The 18,249-nt window shown below is 43.2% G+C and overlaps 1 protein-coding gene across 2 annotated transcripts in view; it reads right to left on the bottom strand.

Annotated features, from left to right (window-relative positions):
* Positions 1–18,249, bottom strand: part of LOC143788214 (alcohol dehydrogenase 1-like) — a 124,503-nt gene that overhangs the window by 48,570 nt on the left and 57,684 nt on the right. For both annotated transcript variants that reach the window (XM_077277717.1, XM_077277708.1), the window contains exons 4-5: positions 8,870–8,957; positions 1,787–2,006 (exon numbers count right to left, since the gene is read on the bottom strand). In XM_077277717.1, the coding sequence (XP_077133832.1) occupies positions 1,787–2,006; positions 8,870–8,957 (308 nt within the window). The remainder of the gene's footprint in view (positions 1–1,786; positions 2,007–8,869; positions 8,958–18,249) is intronic.

The raw sequence follows: 18,249 nt of genomic DNA, 5'->3' as shown, positions 1-18,249 counted from the left end.
AGTTTGCAAAACCAAGGAGGAATTGCAAACCCTTTAAATCATGAGGTTAGACCCAACCAGTAATAGGCTGGACTTTTTTAGGATCCATACGAAAACCCTCACAAGAAACAATCAAACCCAAAAAAGATAATTCCTGTACAAAGAATGATGAAAACAGCAATATACAATAATTCAATGTATCACATGATCCTACCAAAAATCTGGGAACATAGCGTAAGCAGGAATTTTAAAACATAACTTTTAATGTGTTATCAAAAAGAATAAAAAATATATATAATGTCACCAAAAAAAGTGTAAGTAAAAAAGTACTACATGGTATAACCCATTAGGAAATGTACCATATCTGTATTAGTACTCCTAAGGACTTTTAGTAAGAATAACACTAGCAGTGGCCCAGTGTAGTACATGGGTAGAGTGATAGTACACTGGGCCACTGCTAGTGTTATTCTTACTAAAAGTCCTTAGGAGTACTAATACAGATATGGTACATTCCCTAACATTCCAGGAAATTTCCGCTGCCCAGCATCTGAATTTGGAACAAAATCATTCCGCTGAGTGCTTCCCCTGTGTCACACTCATCACCATAACCTCAGCCAGATGCACTCTATCAGGCTCATCATAAATATGCCCAAGAGCCTCAAAAAACAGATCCACAGACATACATTCTGGAGCGGAGGGAGAGAGAGAAAAAGCCCAAGCCTGTGGAGCCCCCTTAACAAAGAAATAATAATCCCGACCCTTTGGCTTTCATTCCCAGAGAAAAAAATAATTTACACTCCTCTCTGAACACCCAAAATAATTTTTTATCCCCAGAAAAGGTGTTGGGTAACTTAAAAGGTGGTTCTGGGCAAACTAAGTAAACATCTGTGGCACCCTCATCTCGAGCCCCAGAAGAAAAAGCACCCTGCATGCCATCAGCAACCCTTTTCTGATGTGACTGAACCAGGGTTCTCTGTTCCGCAGACAGTTTTTTGCATCATTTGAGTGAGATTACTCACTTGCTCAGAAAATGCATGCATAGCAAAACAAAACCCCCCCACACCAGAAAAGATAGAAGTACTGGTTGGTCAGTAATAATATCAGTAACCCTGCTGCAGACGACTTACAGCAGGAGTCTGCGCACGTGTTCCAAGTGGACTGAGAGTGTGTGTGGAGAGCTGGGGCAAGCTTACCTGCCGGCGTGCAGGACCTGAAACACGTGACCACCGGGGTAGTGCCCAGAGATGGAGCTAGACACCGAGTGGCGGCGATGGCTGGCAATGCCGGAGAGTAGTCAGAAAGTGCTGAAGTCAAGCTGAGCAGTCAGCGTAGTACAAAAGGGTGATATGTAAAGGGTGGTAAGGACGTAGCAATAGGTCAGATAGCCAGAGATAGTGATGCAGTACGAACGGGGCAGGCAAATGGGAAGAAAGAGTACCAAGCCAAAAGTCAGGGCCAGAAACGGATTTCATGGACAGAGTCACAAGGCAAATGTACTGACGAGAAAACAGACTGGGACATACACTCAAAGGCAAACAGAAGAAACAGTATGCAAGCACACCAGGGGTCAGACACACAGTCCAGAAAGAATGTATCACTGACAAAGATCCCCAGAAGGAAGAGTGTAAATATAGCCCTCCCCAAACCAAAAGGAGGCCATGCCAAATTAACTCTGAGAGGACAGGAAAGGGAACCCTGTCCACAACCATGACAAATGTCCTCCGTGGACCTTTAATACGTATTTAATTGGTAGTTAATCACTTTCTAAATTATGTATAGAATTATTGATCAAGTTCTCTGTTCTTACTTTTGCAGTATTTATAGCTGAGCCATATCCAGTCAAAAATCCACAGCCAATCAAACAGACTTTTTCCAATGGAGCATCCTCATGTATTTTAGTGACAGAAATATCATCCACTACAGTGTATTCCGTGAAGGTGCTAGTACCCACAAAGTTGTGAATATCTATCCCTTTGCAGGTAAATCTGATGGGGCTCTCCAATAAGTTGCCATCATATTTTCCAAAGCTGGTTAAAATAGAAACAAATTAAAATGCATTAAAACTATAGCTTAAGATTACATTGTACAACACATTGATGAAAACCATAGTTTGAAGAGGATAGGTCACTTTCCATTAACATGCAATTACCAGCTATTCCACTGAATCAGTTTCTATTGCTTTTTTATTATTTATTTTTGCTCCTGTGCCTCTACTTTCTTGAGAGATGGCATCCTTTTTCTTTTGGTGTCTTTTATGTAAGTTTAGTCTTGTTAGCCAAGGGAGCAAGACATACATAGAGAAGAGTTATGGATCACACCTCTTTGGATAACAAGGCAATAATTAAATACAAGGTTCTAAATGAAAATGTAGCATATGCCATAAACAGGCACAGGAGCAAAAACGAAAACACAATAACAGCAAATTTATGGGAACATCAGCATTTAGACCAGGTAAAAAAATGTGTTGGCAAGTGACAGCTTATTTTTAAAATTGTTATTTCCATTTTAGTAAGTGAGCCCCTAACTGTAGACTAAGTTATAATATGCATATCACTAGGAGACTGACTGCAGGCACCTCCACCAATCACAAAATCATTGCTTTGAATTGAGCCACTAGAATCGAGCAGTGCCCAATCAATTTGTTTTTATAGGACTGCTGGAGATAGCTGATGTACTTGTCCAACTCCAGTAGTCTCATAGACATAAATGGAGTGGTGGCACACATGCATAGCCAACACTGCATTCTGATTGGGCATGTTAGAGCCCCATTCTCAGAATCGGAATTGCCCCAGAGGTTGAACTCACAGCAATCATCAAGTTGTCATCAATGATATGGGTAGCTAATAATTTGCAAAGATGTGAATAACCCTGTTTTTTTTTTTTAATATTTCATATGTATAGAGCTTGGAAAAGGGTCTAAAGGTTTAGACTAGGTATGAATTATCTGTGACAGTTAACAAAACAGTTAACAAAACATAGTTAAAATCATATCATTTATTTATGATTTATTTCTTTACTTTTTAATTTTTGTGCAGACACAAAAAGATTAATTTTCATATACTATATAGAACTAGATATATAAATCTTAGCTCATTTTTAGATCTTTATGATTTTACCTTTGGCCCTTCATTTTTTGGAAAAGTGCAACTCCTGGACACCTAATGCAGTAACGATGCAAGTGGGGTCTAATAGGTTCACATTGCGTTAGGGCAATCCGTTAAGCACATAGCACTAGCGGATTGCGCTAACGCAATGTTTCTTTAGGGTTCGCGTTCATCGTTCCCGCTAGCACAGATCCCTGATCTGCGCTAGCGAGGACCGGACCTCGGACGCACTTCGGACGCTGCAAGCAGCGTCCGAGGTCCGTCACAAAAGAACGGCACATCGCTAGCGCGTGCCGAAAATGGCATGCGCTAGCGATGCGCTACAGAGACAAATCACATAGCTGTCAATGGGTGCGCTAACGGACCCGTTGCACGGCGTTAATTGCGACAATTTCGCCATGCAACGCAGTCCCTTAGCGTTAACCCATTAACGCAATGTGAACCTACACAATTCTCTGTCTTCTTGATATTGAGCTCCTCTATTTTGGAAATTATACACTGCACCTAAACTTAATTGCAACAAGCACTTTGAGTTTTTTTGCTTTATTGTCATCTGCTTCTATCTAATTGCTTGAATACTTGTTGCTAAAAGTTATATTGATTGTTATTTCATTCATGCATTTGTACTGATTGATTATTCTGGGCAACTTGAGGTGTGTTGATCCTGTTGATTCTTGTTGGGGCTTATTTTGGATCATTAAACCCACTCCTGATGTTTTTAATTATTTGACTGTGTTGTTTTTATTTATTTTTTTCTTTCAAATCATTGCCTCTACATGGTTGCACACTATTTTTATCTGTGCAGCTTTTTTCTTCAATTTTTATTCCTCCATTACTGATAAATCAACATATGAATTGATATGCAAATGAGTCTGTAAATCTGAAGCCTCTGTCACTCCAGCTCTCTGCCCTGAAAAGTGCCATCTCCTCCTGCTTAACTGACAGCTTCTTTGCTGTGGGACTTCAGAAAAGGGAGTCAGTAGTAGAGCAGGAAGAGGAGGACTCTGGTCAGGGAATAGAGCTGTAGTGACAAAGGCTTCAGATATACAGCCTCATTTGCATATCAATTCAAATGCTGTTTTCACAGTAATGGAGGAATTAACTGATCATGTAATGACATTGCTTGATTTGTCTTTGAAAGAGCTACGTGCATATTTAAATAGTTTGGGGTGTGAAATCATGCTGACAGGTTCCCTTTATATTTTGGTATAATGAGTGGAACATCAATGTCCCTAAGGCCCCCTACAAATGTCCATATAAAACCGGTACAGGAAAAAAACAGTACCAGTGTCATCAGTGTTTTGGATCAGTGTTTCATCTGTGTGCCATCAGTGTGCCATACGTGTTTTTCCAGTATGGATATAGAAACCATGAAATTACAAAGATTACACTTTGCAATGTTAAACACATACATCACACAGGTGGCACATGGATGGCACATGGATGCCATCTTTGTGCTGTTTGTGTTTTCACAAACCTATAGATTTGTATTGATCTTTGTCATCCGTGCTACAAGAAAAAAATTTACATCAGAAGTTTACCATAGGTTATAAAGGGTACGTATTTCATCTTTGAAATAAAACAAATGCCACATATAATACAAACATGGGCATGTGAAGGGAACCTAAGGAGATTAAATAATGTAAAAAAATCTGTAACATTTTGAAATCACCAACCTGTAACTCATTAGATAAAGATAAGATATAGATATTTAAAAAATAACAAATTCAGCTTTGCTGTGTCCATAAAAGCCCGATCTATCAAAATATAAAACTATTTAACCTGTACTGCAAAAAATAAAAAATAAAAGCCAAAGTTGCCATTTTCCATTTGACGGACATATGCAAAAAATTGCAATAAAAGTGATCAAGACATTGTATTCACCTCAAAATTGTATCAATCCTAGTGATGAGCGAGTGTATTCATTATTATTCTCTATTCACACGGATAGTACAATATTCGGGTTACATTGTGAGTATTTGTGTACTTGCCTCGCTGTATTCGGATGTCCCGCCTTACAATTTTGGCGCCTCCTTTGCAGCCACTAAACATGCTGAGCTTCTTAACCAATCACAGTAATGCCGCAGACATCATGGTTGTGGCAGTACTGTGATTGGTTGGCCGCCCAGCGTCATAGGGTCTTTTGAAGCCCTGCAGACCCCATTTTGTGCACATTGCATCCGGAGCCTGCTTTCTACAAGTATAGGGAGAGATCTCTCAGTGGCTAGGGAGAGTCTTAAGTCCTCTTAATAACACAAGAGCCCTTTTCAGGGCTACCTACAGTGTATACTGGGTCAGTGTAGAGTGGGGAGAGAGAAAGATACTTGAGCAGGGACAGTTTAATGGAGGCGGTCACTAACTCTATAATACCAACAAAAAATAGCTCTTTTCAGAGCTGAAGACACACAACAAAGTCAAAGTACAGGGAGGGAGAGATTGTGCATTAGGTAGGGAGAGGTTAAAGTGTTCTTCCAGTGTCCATCTTAAAACAGCTCTTGTTAGAGGCAAAGCAATATTTTTCCAGCATATAGAGTAGTAGCATTTAGTGCTGCCTTTTTCTTTAAAGCACTGGTCTATTTTACCTGCTGTTTTGGGGGTCAGAGCCTGGCTTCTGTTGTCCACATTAGTCCACTAAAAAAGGCTGTTAGTGCCCTATGCAAAGCAGTAGTACAAACATTTCCTACTGCCTGCTACCAAGCACGCACCAAACCATTTTCCCCACTGTTTTTGCGGTTAGAGCTTGCCTTCTGCTGTCCACATTAGTCCACTTAAACTTCTGTCAGGGTTTCCGCCTCTTTATATTCCACTTGCTCTCTCCCCTCCTCCTGCTCCTCATCCTCTGCTGAAGTACCCTCTCCATCACTTCCAAGCTGCATGTGCAGCAGCACATTTGCCCATTGGCAAAGCGGCAACACGCTCTGCTGAAGCTGATCTGTTTAGGTCATAAACCACACACTGCAGCAGAGCTGTGACAAGCTTTAAAACAACAAACTGATTAGTGGCTCTCCCCACTGCACCTCCAACCCGGTCTGGTTATCTGCGATAATGGATGTAACTAGGTGGCAGCTTTAAAGTTCAGCAAGCTGCTACACGTGCCATGCATGGCTCATGTGCTGAACCTAGTTGTTCAGAAATTTCTGAAAAGTTACCCTGCCTTGCCATTCCTACTTGAGAAGGTGCCCGTATTAGTGCCCATTTCCGCCAGTCCTCCACCACTTTTGCTGGTCTTACAGTGCTGCAAAAGTGATTGAATTTGCCAAGACACCGACTCATTTGCAACCTGCCCACAAGGTGGAACTCAACCTATCATATGTTGGTGAGGATTAGAAGGTAGCAGCTTAATACCAGCTTCAACATGCCCCTCAGACTGACAGTCAGCCACCACACATAACAACTGTCGAGTGGGTGTGGATCGCTGACATTTGTGAGGTTCTTGAGAACTTTAAGTATTGCACAAAGCTTGTAAGCAGTGATCAGGCTATTATCAGCATAACCATTCCGCTGCTGTGTCTCTTGAAACAATCACTGCATAATCTCAACGAGTAAGTTTTGAGTTCCCAGCATGTTGGTATGGAGCCAGATTTCACAATGGGTGATACTACCCAGCCCAGCCAATATTCTGAGGCAACATTGGGTGAAGGGGAAGATATGGAGGATGAGGAGAGAGAGGACTTATTTTCTGTGCTACCAAGGGGATGCCTAATGCTACGGAGGGGAAACCCATCCCAAGTTTCATGTCTGTGCAGCCTGGATGGGCAGGAGAGGAGGCGGTGGAAGAGGAGAAAGAGGTGAGTCAGCGTGAGGAGAGGATGGTTACTGTTCCTACTGTTGGGGACACAGAACATTTGCCTTTTTGCAGCTTGGCTCACAAGGTACAGTTCATGCGTGATACACATTTTATCCAACGACCAATGCTGGTTGGCCACCTTTCTAGATCCACGGAACAAGGAGAAATTTCCTTCTCTCCTTTTGGAGTCACTAAAGAGTTTTACAATGGAATCTTTCAAGAGGGCCGTTGTAGATCAGTTGCTGAAAACATCACCCTCAAACAATGCTGGTGGCAGCGGTATTGGCTGTGTTCAACACCAAGGGATAATGGGGAGAGCAACGAACACCAGGTCCAACAAAGTTGGGAGAAAAATGTGCACAAATTGGGCAATTTTCAATAAACCAGCACAACAGCAAGGGCTACCTGTGCCTGTAACTATGCCAAGGTAGGAGAAGTTGCAGAACATGGTCAAGAGGTACTTAAGTGACCATACGTGCATCCTTTCTGATGCTTCAGTTCCCTTTCATTATTGGGTGTGCAATCTGAACACTTGGCCCAACCTCTCCTTATACGCCTTGGTGGAATTGGCCTGCTCGGCTGCTAGTGTGATGTCAGAGTGTGTTTTCAGCTCCGCTGAGTCAATCATCACTGATAGGCGCACACGCCTCTCTACGGAAAATGCAGACAGACTTACTCTGATTAAATTCAACAAGGACTGGATATCTCCACTGTTTGCAGTCCCTCCAGATGACAGCAAGCCAACCTAAATTCACCAAAAATGCTGATTCATGCTACTGCTGTTAACGTCAACCCCTTCCCATAAAACCACATCTCCTTCCTTCGTGAACCATTACTCAGCCCATGGGGCTAATTTTTCCAAACCCTATGCACATTGTGCAGTGGACAAACCAGGACAGTATTCCTACTCCAGCCTAGCTACTATGTGTGATTGGAGGCCCTTGGGCTGGTGACTTCCTGCATCAACCATGACTCAGCCCATAGAGCTAATTTTTACAAACCTTATGCACATTGTGCAGTGGACAAACCAGGACAGTATTCCTACTCCAGCCTAACTACTACTTGTGATTGGAAGCCCTTGTGACAGGTTGTCCCACATTGTGACTGAGATAGGGGATACATATTCAATAGAAATCTAGGTTTAGTAGTTGTTCTTGTGTATCTGTAAAAGTGGCGTAATACTGCGAGAAACTTATTCCCCAAAACCATATGTGAGTAAGAAATGCATGCAGACATATTCTCCAGGCTGTTCCCATTCTGTTTCATCACTTTCCCAACCATTTCAGCCTTTTCATCAGGCCTCCAGACCCCTTTGCAGGGTCCAGCAGAAAATTACTCGCATTTACTATTGACTTGCATTGTACTTACTATTCGGAATGAATACACGATTTTTGCAAAGTACTCGTTGCGAGTATAGAGATTACAAATATTACGGTACTCGTTAATCAACCATTCCTACAGCTCAATTGTTAGAAAAATAAAAAAAGGTAAGCATCTCAGTATATGGCAACACAAGCCATTTTATTTATTTTTTCCCCAAATTTCTGATTTATTTTCACAGCTAAAATACAGTAAAAAGAAAACTTTGTAAGTTTAGTATTGCCATTGTTTCAATATCACTTTCACCACACATAGAATGCCAAAAAACACTTTAAAAACAATGATGAAATTGCATTTTTTTTCACAATTTCATCACACTTAGATTTATTCCCTATTTTTTAATACATTGTATAGTGAAATTATGGTGTAATTCAAAACTACAATTCATCGTGCAATAATATAATCCCTTATACAGCTAAAAAAATCTATGGCTCTTAGAAGAAGAGGAGAAAAAAAACAAAGCAAAAATTGGCCATCCCGGAAGGGGTTAAAGTTGACCTCTTTAATAGCAAGTAATGGATCATGCAAATCACCTTAAATTTGGGATTCTGAATGATCTTTAAACTTTTGAACTTTTTACATAGAAATTATGAAAAGCATGAATACAGTTAATACATACAAGCCTTTGTAGCAGGAATTACTCTCTGGATTTAGGCAACTTCTGCATTCTCCACATTGAGGAATACATAGCGGTATGACCTTGTCTCCTGTACGATATGCAAAGCAAGGGTTAAAAACAAAAGTTGTTTGGAATTTTCATAAAGTTCTCTGTTTTCAAGAGAAACCAATCAAACGTATGTATAGCACAGATAAAGGAAAGAGAAAATAGCATTCAGCTTATTTTAGCCTCTTTCTTCTTCAAAAATGGATGGTACCGATCAATTAAAAAAAACTCCCTCTGGGTCATTGCATTAGTAAGCAACAAAGAAGAAATCTGGCTATACTATGTCAGTTATGTAATCCTTTGATGTTGCAGTCAATAGCCATCTAAGGAGTCTCACCGAGGAAGGGTGCTGGCCAGGAGAAAATATAAACTATACTTATTTGGTATCTCTGCATCTACAAGTTTATTTTTTGGGGATTTTTTTGCCAAAGTAGTAAAAAAACATATAAAGTTGGCTTTGCTGTAACAATATTGACCATTAGAATAAAGTGAAAGAAGCACTCCTCCATCAAAGTACCGTATATACTCGAGTATAAGCCGACCCGAGTATAAGCTGACCCCCCTAATTTTGCCACAAAAACTGGGAAAACTTATTGACTCGAGTATAAGCCTAGGGTGGAAAATGCAGCAGCTACCGGTGAATTTCAAAATTAAAAATAGATGCTCCATACCGTTCATTATGGCCCCATAGATGCTCCACATAAAGTTGTGCCACATATAATGCTCTGCACCGTTCATTATGGCCCCATAGATGCTCCACATAAAGCTGTGCCATATATAATGCTCTGCACAGTTCATTATGGCCCCATAGATGCTCCATATAAAGCTGTGCCATATAATGCTCTGCAACTTTGATTATGGCCCCATAGATAGCTGTGCCATATACAATGCTCTGCACCTTTGATTATGGCCCCATAGAAAGCTGTGCCATATACAATGCTCTGCACCTTTGATTATGGCCCCATAGCTAGATGTGCCATATACAATGCTCTGCACCTTTGATTATGGCCCCATAGATAGCTGTGCTATATATTACCTCTGCACCTTTGATTATGGCCCCATAGATAGCTGTGCCATATATAATGCTCTGCACCTTTGATTATGGCCCCATAGATAGCTGTGCCATATATAATGCTCTGCACCTTTGATTATGGCCCCATAGATAGCTGTGCCATATATAATGCTCTGCACCTTTGACCTTTGATTATGGCCCCATAGATAGCTGTGCCATATATAATGCTCTGCACCTTTGACCTTTGATTATGGCCCCATAGATGCTCCACATAAAGCTGTGCCTTATATATAGTGCTCTGCACCGTTGCCCCATAGATGCTCCACATAAAGCTGTGCCTTATATATAGTGCTCTGCACCGTTGCCCCATAGATACTCCACATAAAGCTGTGCCATATATAGTGCTCTGCACCGTTGCCCCATAGATACTCCACATAAAGCTGTGCCATATATAGTGCTCTGCACCGTTGCCCCATAGATACTCCACATAAATCTGTGCCATATATAACGCTGCTGCTGCTGCAATAAAAAAAAAAAAACACACACTCACCTCTCTTGCTTGCAGATCCTCGGCGTCCTGTCCCGGCGACTCTCTGCACTGACTGTTCAGGCAGAGGGCGGAGCGCACACTATATGCGTCATCGCGCCCTCTGACCTGAACAGTCAGAACAAGAGGACGCGAAGACAGAGCGGTGCCCGGCGGGTGGAACGAGGGAAGGTAAATATGTAATACTTTCCTGCTCCCGGCGTCCCTGGCTCCTTCCCCCGGACAGCTGGTCTTCGGTGCCGCAGCCTCTTCCTCTGTCAGCGGTCACCGGCACCGCTAATTAGAGAAATTAATTATGCGGCTCCGCCCCTATGGGAGGTGGAGCAGCCTATTCATTTCTCTAATGAGCGGTCCCATGTGACCGCTGACAGAGGAAGAGCTGCGGCACCAAAGACCGTGGGATGGGCAGGGGGAGCGCCAGGAGCGCCGGGACTAGGTGAGTATGCCTCAGCGCCCCCTCCCCCTCACCCACCGACCGTGACTCGAGTATAAGCCGAGGGGGCACTTTCAGCCCAAAAATTTGTACTGAAAATCTCGGCTTATACTCGAGTATATACGGTATTTATCCTCTTAAAGTATTGCAGTCATCATACTATACAGCACTGTGTACAGTTGTGCTCAAAAGTTTACATACCCCAGCAAAATTTTGCTTTCTTGACCTTTCTCCACTCATGGTTAGTGGTTGGGTAAAGCCATTTATTGTCAAACTACTGTGTTTTCCCTTTTTAAACCATAATGACAATTAAAAACATCCAAATGACCCTGATCAAAAGTTCACATGCCCCATTTCTTAATAACATGTATTGCCCCCTCTAACATCAATGACAGCTTGAAGTCTTTTGCGGTACTTGTGGAGGAGGTTGCTTATTTTCTCAGATGGTAAAGCTGACCACTCTTCTTGGCAAAAAGCCTCTATTACCTTTAAATTCCTGGGCTGTCAAGCATGAACTGCGTGCTTGAGATCTCCCCAGAGTCGCTCAAACATATTGAGGTCAGGAGACTGAGATGGCCACTCCAGAACCTTCACTTTGTTCTGCTGTAGCCAATGACAGGTCAACTTGGCCTTGTGTTTTTGATTGTTGTCATATTGGAACATCCAAGAACGTCCCATGAGCAGCTTCCAGACTGATGATTGCAAATTTGCTTCTAGTATTTGCTGATAACGTGCTGCATTTATCTTTCATTCAACTTTGACCAAGATTCCTGTCCATTTGTAGTTCACACATCCCCAAAACATCAGAGATCCACTTTCGTGCTTTACAGTAGGAATACTGTTCCTTTCATCATAGGCCTTGTTGATTTTTCTCCAAATGTAACGTTTATGGTTGTGGCCAAAAAGTAAAATTTTTGTCTCATCACTCCAAATTACCTTGTTCCGGAAGTTTTGAGGCTTGTCTCTGTGCTGTTTTGCGTATTGTAGAAGATATTTGTATGGTATTTGCACAGTAATGGCTTTCTTCTGGTGACCATGCGGCCCAGTTTTCTTTAAGTGTCTCCTTATTGTGCATGTTGAAACAGCCGAACCGCTAGTTTTCAGAGAGTCCAGTATTTCAGCTGATGTTATTTGTGGGGTTTTCTTTGCATCCCAAACAATATTCCTGGCAGTTGTGGACAAAATTTTTGTTGGTCAACCTGACCATGTTTTTGTTTTGACAGAGCCCCAGATTTTCCATTTGTTCATCACAGGTTGAACGCTGCAGACTGGCATTATCAATTCCTTGGATATCTTTTTGTATTCCTTTCCTGTTTTATACAGTTCAACTACCTTTTCTCATAGATCCGTTGACAATTCTTTTGCTTTCCCCATGACTCACAATCCAGAAAAGTCAGTGGCTCGATGAAAGATGTAAGAGTCTGTCTGGATCCCAGAAACTAAGGCTGGTTTCACAATTGCGTTTTTTGCCACTGCGTTTTAGCGCAAAAAAACGCATGCGGTTTTTTTCTACATTTAACATTAAAAACGCATGCGTTTTTTTTGTATGCGTTTTGCCGCGTTTGATGATGCATGCATCGTTTCTATGCTTGCATTTGGTTGCAGAAATGCAACATGTAGTAATTTCTAGAGGCGTTTTTTTGCCACAAAAAAACGCATGTTTTTTTTAGGCAAAAAAATGTATTGCTGTCTATGTAAACGCATGTGTTTTTAAGCACATGCGTTTGGTTGCATTTTAAATGCATGCGTTTCAATAGAAAAAACAAGAATACACACTGATAAGCCACCCCCCACCATCAAGGTGATAAAGGGATCCAAACCCTAACCCTAACCCTACCCCTAACCCTAACCCTAACCCTAGGGATCCTAACTAGTGTTGAGCGATACCGTCCGATACTTGAAAGTATCGGTATCGGAAAGTATCGGCCGATACCGGCAAAGTATCGGATCCAATCCGATACCGATACCCGATACCAATACAAGTCAATGGGACTCAAGTATCGGACGGTATTCCTGATGGTTCCCAGGGTCTGAAGGAGAGGAAACTCTCCTTCAGGCCCTGGGATCCATATTAATGTGTAAAAGAAAGAATTAAAATAAAAAATATTGCTATACTCACCTCTCCGACGCTGCCTGGACCTCACCGAGGGAACCGGCAGCGTTGTTTGCTTAAAATTCGCGCTTTTCCTTCCTTACGTGAAGTCCCGGCTTGTGATTGGTCGCGTGCCGCCCATGTGGCCGCGACGCGACCAATCACAGCAAGCCGTGACGTAATTTTAGGTCCTTCAGGATTTTAAAATTACGTTCTGGCTTGTGATTGGTCGCGTCGCGGTCACATGGGCGACGCGACCAATCACAAGCCGTGACGTCACGGGAGGCTGGACACGCGCGCATTTTAAAATGCGCGCTTGTCCTGCCTCCCGTGACGTCACGGCTTGTGATTGGTCGCGTCGCCCATGTGACCGCGACGCGACCAATCACAAGCCAGAACGTAATTTTAAAATCCTGAAGGACCTAAAATTACGTCACGGCTTGCTGTGATTGGTCGCGTCGCGGCCACATGGGCGGCACGCGACCAATCACAAGCCGGGACTTCACGTAAGGAAGGAAAAGCGCGAATTTTAAGCAAACAACGCTGCCGGTTCCCTCGCTGAGGTCCAGGCTGCGTCGGAGAGGTGAGTATAGCAATATTTTTTTATTTTAATTCTCTCTTTTACACATTTTTACATTAATGTTGTTTCGATACCGATACCCGATACCACAAAAGTATCGGATCTCGGTATCGGAATTCCGATACCCGCAAGTATCGGCCGATACCCGATACTTGCGGTATCGGAATGCTCAACACTAATCCTAACCTAAGCCTAACCCTAACCCTAACCCTAGGGATCCTAACCCTAACCGTAACCCTACCCCTAACCCTAACCCTAACCCTAGGGATCTGAGCCCTAACCCTAACCCTAACCCTAACCTTACCCCTAACCCTAACCCCAACCCTAGCTATTTCTATTTATAGTGGGTTTTCTAGATGATTTTGATGATTGGCAGCTGTCACACACTTCTCAGCTTGCTTTTCAAAAACACAAACACAGGAAAAAACGCATGTAAATGCGTCAAAACGCATGAGAAAACGCATGCGTCTAAAAAACGCAGCGTTTGCACGCGTTTACATGCGTTTTTTCACCACCTGCGTTTGCGTTTTAAACGCTGCATTTTTAAACGCAAATGTGAAACTAGCCTAACTCAGCTTTTAAACACACAAACTAACTCAGCTTTTACACACACACACACACACTAATTGCAAGCAAACAAGTCACAGCTGAGGATGTTACCTTTAGTAGCCATTCAAATCTATTTTTGTTAACTTATGTGCATATTATCAGGCCAAAATCACCAGGGTATGCAAACTTTTGATCAGGGTAATTTGGATGTTTTGGGTTGTCATTATGATTTAACCCCTTTCTAACATCGAATGCAATATTCCGTCCATGTGACCTTGTGCCTATTTGACCATGGACAGAATATTATGTCATATGTGATACTGCAACCGAAGTCATGGTGATCGCATTAAAATTAGATGGTGCAATAATACTGGGGTGTGTCGCCGCCCTCCTACAACCACGATCACTGTGATTGGCTGTTCAATTCTCAACAGTCAATTGCAGCATTTCCCAGTGTTTCAGTCAATCAGATTGCTTGAAACACTGATGTCCCAGCCTACAATTGGTGCTCCAGGAGCACTGATCCTAGGCTGGTGCCTGGCAATGCCAGGCAATGCCTGAATCGACTCTGATTGGCGCTATCAATCACGCCAATAACAGGGCACAGCTGCAGTGTGACCACGCTGTGCCCTGCCTTTGAGCTGCCTAGGATCAGAGGTGTAAGATCACCGATCCTAGGCTAGTGGCTTGCAACACCAGGCATGGCCTGGACCTGCTGATTGGCGCGATTGACCATTTAATTGATAACGCTAATCACAGGACACAGCCACTGTGTCTCCACTCTATGACCTGGCTGTGCCCTGGATGTGACCTGCCTAGGATCAGAGCTGCGAGAGCTCTGATCCTAGGCTGTTGCATGGCAAAACCAGCATCAGCAGGGCCAGCTCTGATTGGTGCGATCGATGTCATCATTGATCGCACCATTGACAGGGCACAGCAGTGGTATGACCGCTTTGTGACCTGTCTGTGACACGCCGCAGTTATCCACTTTTCTTCTTCACCCTCCTTTGTGCCACCCCGGTGCGCACAACCAGCAGCCGCCTAGCTTTTATTAGTGATGCAGTTCACTCATCAGTGCCTGCTGTTTTAGACACATTTCTTCTTTGCCCACCTCCGTGCCCACACCCAGCAGCCGCTGAGCTTTGATAAGTGATGCAGTTCACTCATCAGAGCTCATGCCTCTTGCTTTACACTTTTCTATTCACTGACATTTTTTTCTCCCTGGTTGCTGTTTTTTTCTATTAGCTTTTACTTTTCAGACAAATAAGTTTACACCAATCACTATCTCTCTCACACACACACAAACATTTAAATAGAGTACTCACACAATCACCACATTCATAAAAAAAATCATCCCACTGTCATGTCGGACACTGTTCAGACCAGGTCGTCTGACAGACAGCGGTAATTCCGCATTTGACCACTGTTTGCTCATTGGCGTCGGCTAGTTTTCGTCTGGCTGCTCCGGGGTTAATTTATCTGATCCTCGGATTGGAAGCTGGGCCATGCCCATTTCCTTTAAATGGTTCTCCTGATCTTTGGGCGTTGCCGATTATAGCTTCTGTCTTATCTGTAGTTATCTCGGTCCGGAGTGGAGAGCTGGTTGTTGGAGAATCGTTGCTGGTGGTGTATTTTCCTTGTCTTATTTACTCCTTCCTATATTTGTATTTATTTTGCCCTGCACCGTTATAGTGTATTCCTGATTGACTGCGGCGTGGTGTATATTTTCCTTTATCCTTGTTTGTTATAACTGTGGGTATTGGTCTATTGCATTCACTGGGTGGTGGGCGGTGGTATTCAGTCTAGGGCTGAATCAGGAGTCAGGGTGAGGGTGGAGGCCTGAACATGCACACCTTCAGTGTAAACTTTAGGTAGAGGGTCAGACAGGGTTTCCCTAGTCTGAGGGAAATTGCAGGGGCCCGGGTTTTTAGCTCTCGCCCTCCTTGTATTCCCGTGACACCCGCTAGTCCAGTTTGTCCCAAAGCCGCTATTCATTGGAGAAGGCATATGCTATCCTTGCCTCCAACACTGATAACGAGGGAGAGGATCCCATATTTCTTTATTTTTCAGATTCGTCCTACTTGTCCTCTTTCTCTTCTTTCTCCTCGCCTTCCTCCTCAGGTGCTGCTGAACTGCCACACAGATGTCCCAGGACAAAAGATGAAGCAGCGCCCCCCCATTCCAGAAGATGAACCAGCACCCCCAATTACGGACCCCATATGGACCTCACCCCCTGAAAATTATGAGACACTAATTCCTGATTTTGTGGCAGAATCAGGAAACAAGTTTGACACCACTCGCCTCACAGAACTAGACTTTTTCAATATCTTTTTCTCTGAGAATTTTATTAACCTAATGGTGGATTAAACTAATTTGTATGCTTATCAATTTTTGTCACAAAACCCCGCTTCATCATTTTTTAACTGGTCTCCAGTAGATGCAGTTTATATGATGCTGTTTTGGGGCCTGTTCCTTCACATTGGGATCCTGAAGAAGCCAGAACTTCGGCAATATTGGAGTGTTGATGTTTTATACAATACTCTAGTGTTCCAACTGGTCATGGCCTGGACACATTTTGAGGCCATCCATAAATTCCTGCAGTATACCTATAAGCACGGTTTCCTCCCCAAGATGACATCAACTTTGATCGTCTGTTCAAATTTCGGCTGGTCATCAAACACTTCAACAAAAAGTTTGGTGAAGTGTACGTGCCCCAAAGGGACATCTGCGTGGATGAGTCCTTAATTTCAATGGGAGGCTCAAATTCCATCAGTACCTGCCCAGTAAGAGGGCCAGGTAAGGAATTAAACTATATAAGCTGTGTGAGAGTACCTCAAGGTACACCCACAGGTTTAGAGTTTATGAAGGGAAGGACACCCAGATTTAACCCCCTGATTGTCCCCCTGTCCTGGAAGTTATTGGGAAAATAGTGTGGGATTTGGTGCACCCACTGCTGTTTAAAGGTTGACACTTCTACATAGATAACTGTTATACCTACATCCCACTCTTCAAAATCCTCTCTGAGCGAGGTACTGTAGCCTGCAGTACTGCCCGCAAAAATCAGAGAGTCCTCGCGAAAACGCTAATTGGGCAGATGCTCAGAACGGGTGACAGCAGAGCCAAATGTAGCGACCACCTGCTGGTGGTCAAGTACAAGGACAAGAGGGATGTCTTTTTCTTGACCATCATACACGGTGATGGCAGCGCCCTTGGCACTGTATGAAGTACCTCCGCACAGGTCAGCAAACCGGACTGTATTCTGGAGTACAACAAAAATAAGGGGGATGTTGTTCCCTCTGATCAACTCCTCTATCCGTACAGTGCTTTGAGAAAGGCCAAGGTGCGGTACAAGAAGCTGGCCATGTATATTATACAAATGGAAATGTTCAACGCTTTCCTGCAGTCACGATGTGCAGGCCACACAGATACATTGTACCTTCAGTTGCAGGAGGTAGTGAGCAGTCAGAAAGGAGCGGGCCCCAGTACTTCCGGAACTGGAGGTGCTCGTATCGTACTAAGTCAACATTTCTAGGGGAGGTCCCTCAAAGTGGAAAAAAATGTAAGTCGCCAAAGATGTGCCGAGTGTGTTACAAAAGAGGAATACGCAAGGACACCACTTATCAATGAGACACCTGCCCCAATAAACCTGGCCTGTGTATGAAAGAATGCTTCAGACTGTACCATACCTCCATGCTCTACTAAATTCATTTCTGACTTACACAACTGACATATGACAACCTAATGAATAATACACAGCTGGCATATGACAACCTGACAAACATAACAGGAAACAGTAGATTAGTTCCAAAAGAGGGCACTTGTTGGGCATTGCCACTGTTTAGGCACATCTAGATAAGTTCTTTGGGGGTCCTGGTATCCAAAATGGGGTCACGTGTGGGGGGTTTCTACTGTTTATGCCCATCAGGGGCTCTGCAAATGTGCATGATGCCAGCAGACCATTCCATTAAAGTCTACATTCCAAAACGTCACTACTTCTCTTCCGAGCCCCGACGTGTGCCCAAACAGTAGTTTTCTCCCACATATGGGGTACCAGCGTACTCAGGACAAATTGGACAACAACTTTTGCAGTCCAGTTTCTCCTGTTACCCTTGTGAAAAACAT

Source organism: Ranitomeya variabilis, chromosome 1 (assembly GCF_051348905.1).
Source record: "Ranitomeya variabilis isolate aRanVar5 chromosome 1, aRanVar5.hap1, whole genome shotgun sequence".
NCBI classification, from domain to species: domain Eukaryota; kingdom Metazoa; phylum Chordata; class Amphibia; order Anura; family Dendrobatidae; genus Ranitomeya; species Ranitomeya variabilis.
Note: the sequence above shows the minus strand (reverse complement) of the source record. Positions and strands in the feature narration are given on the sequence as shown.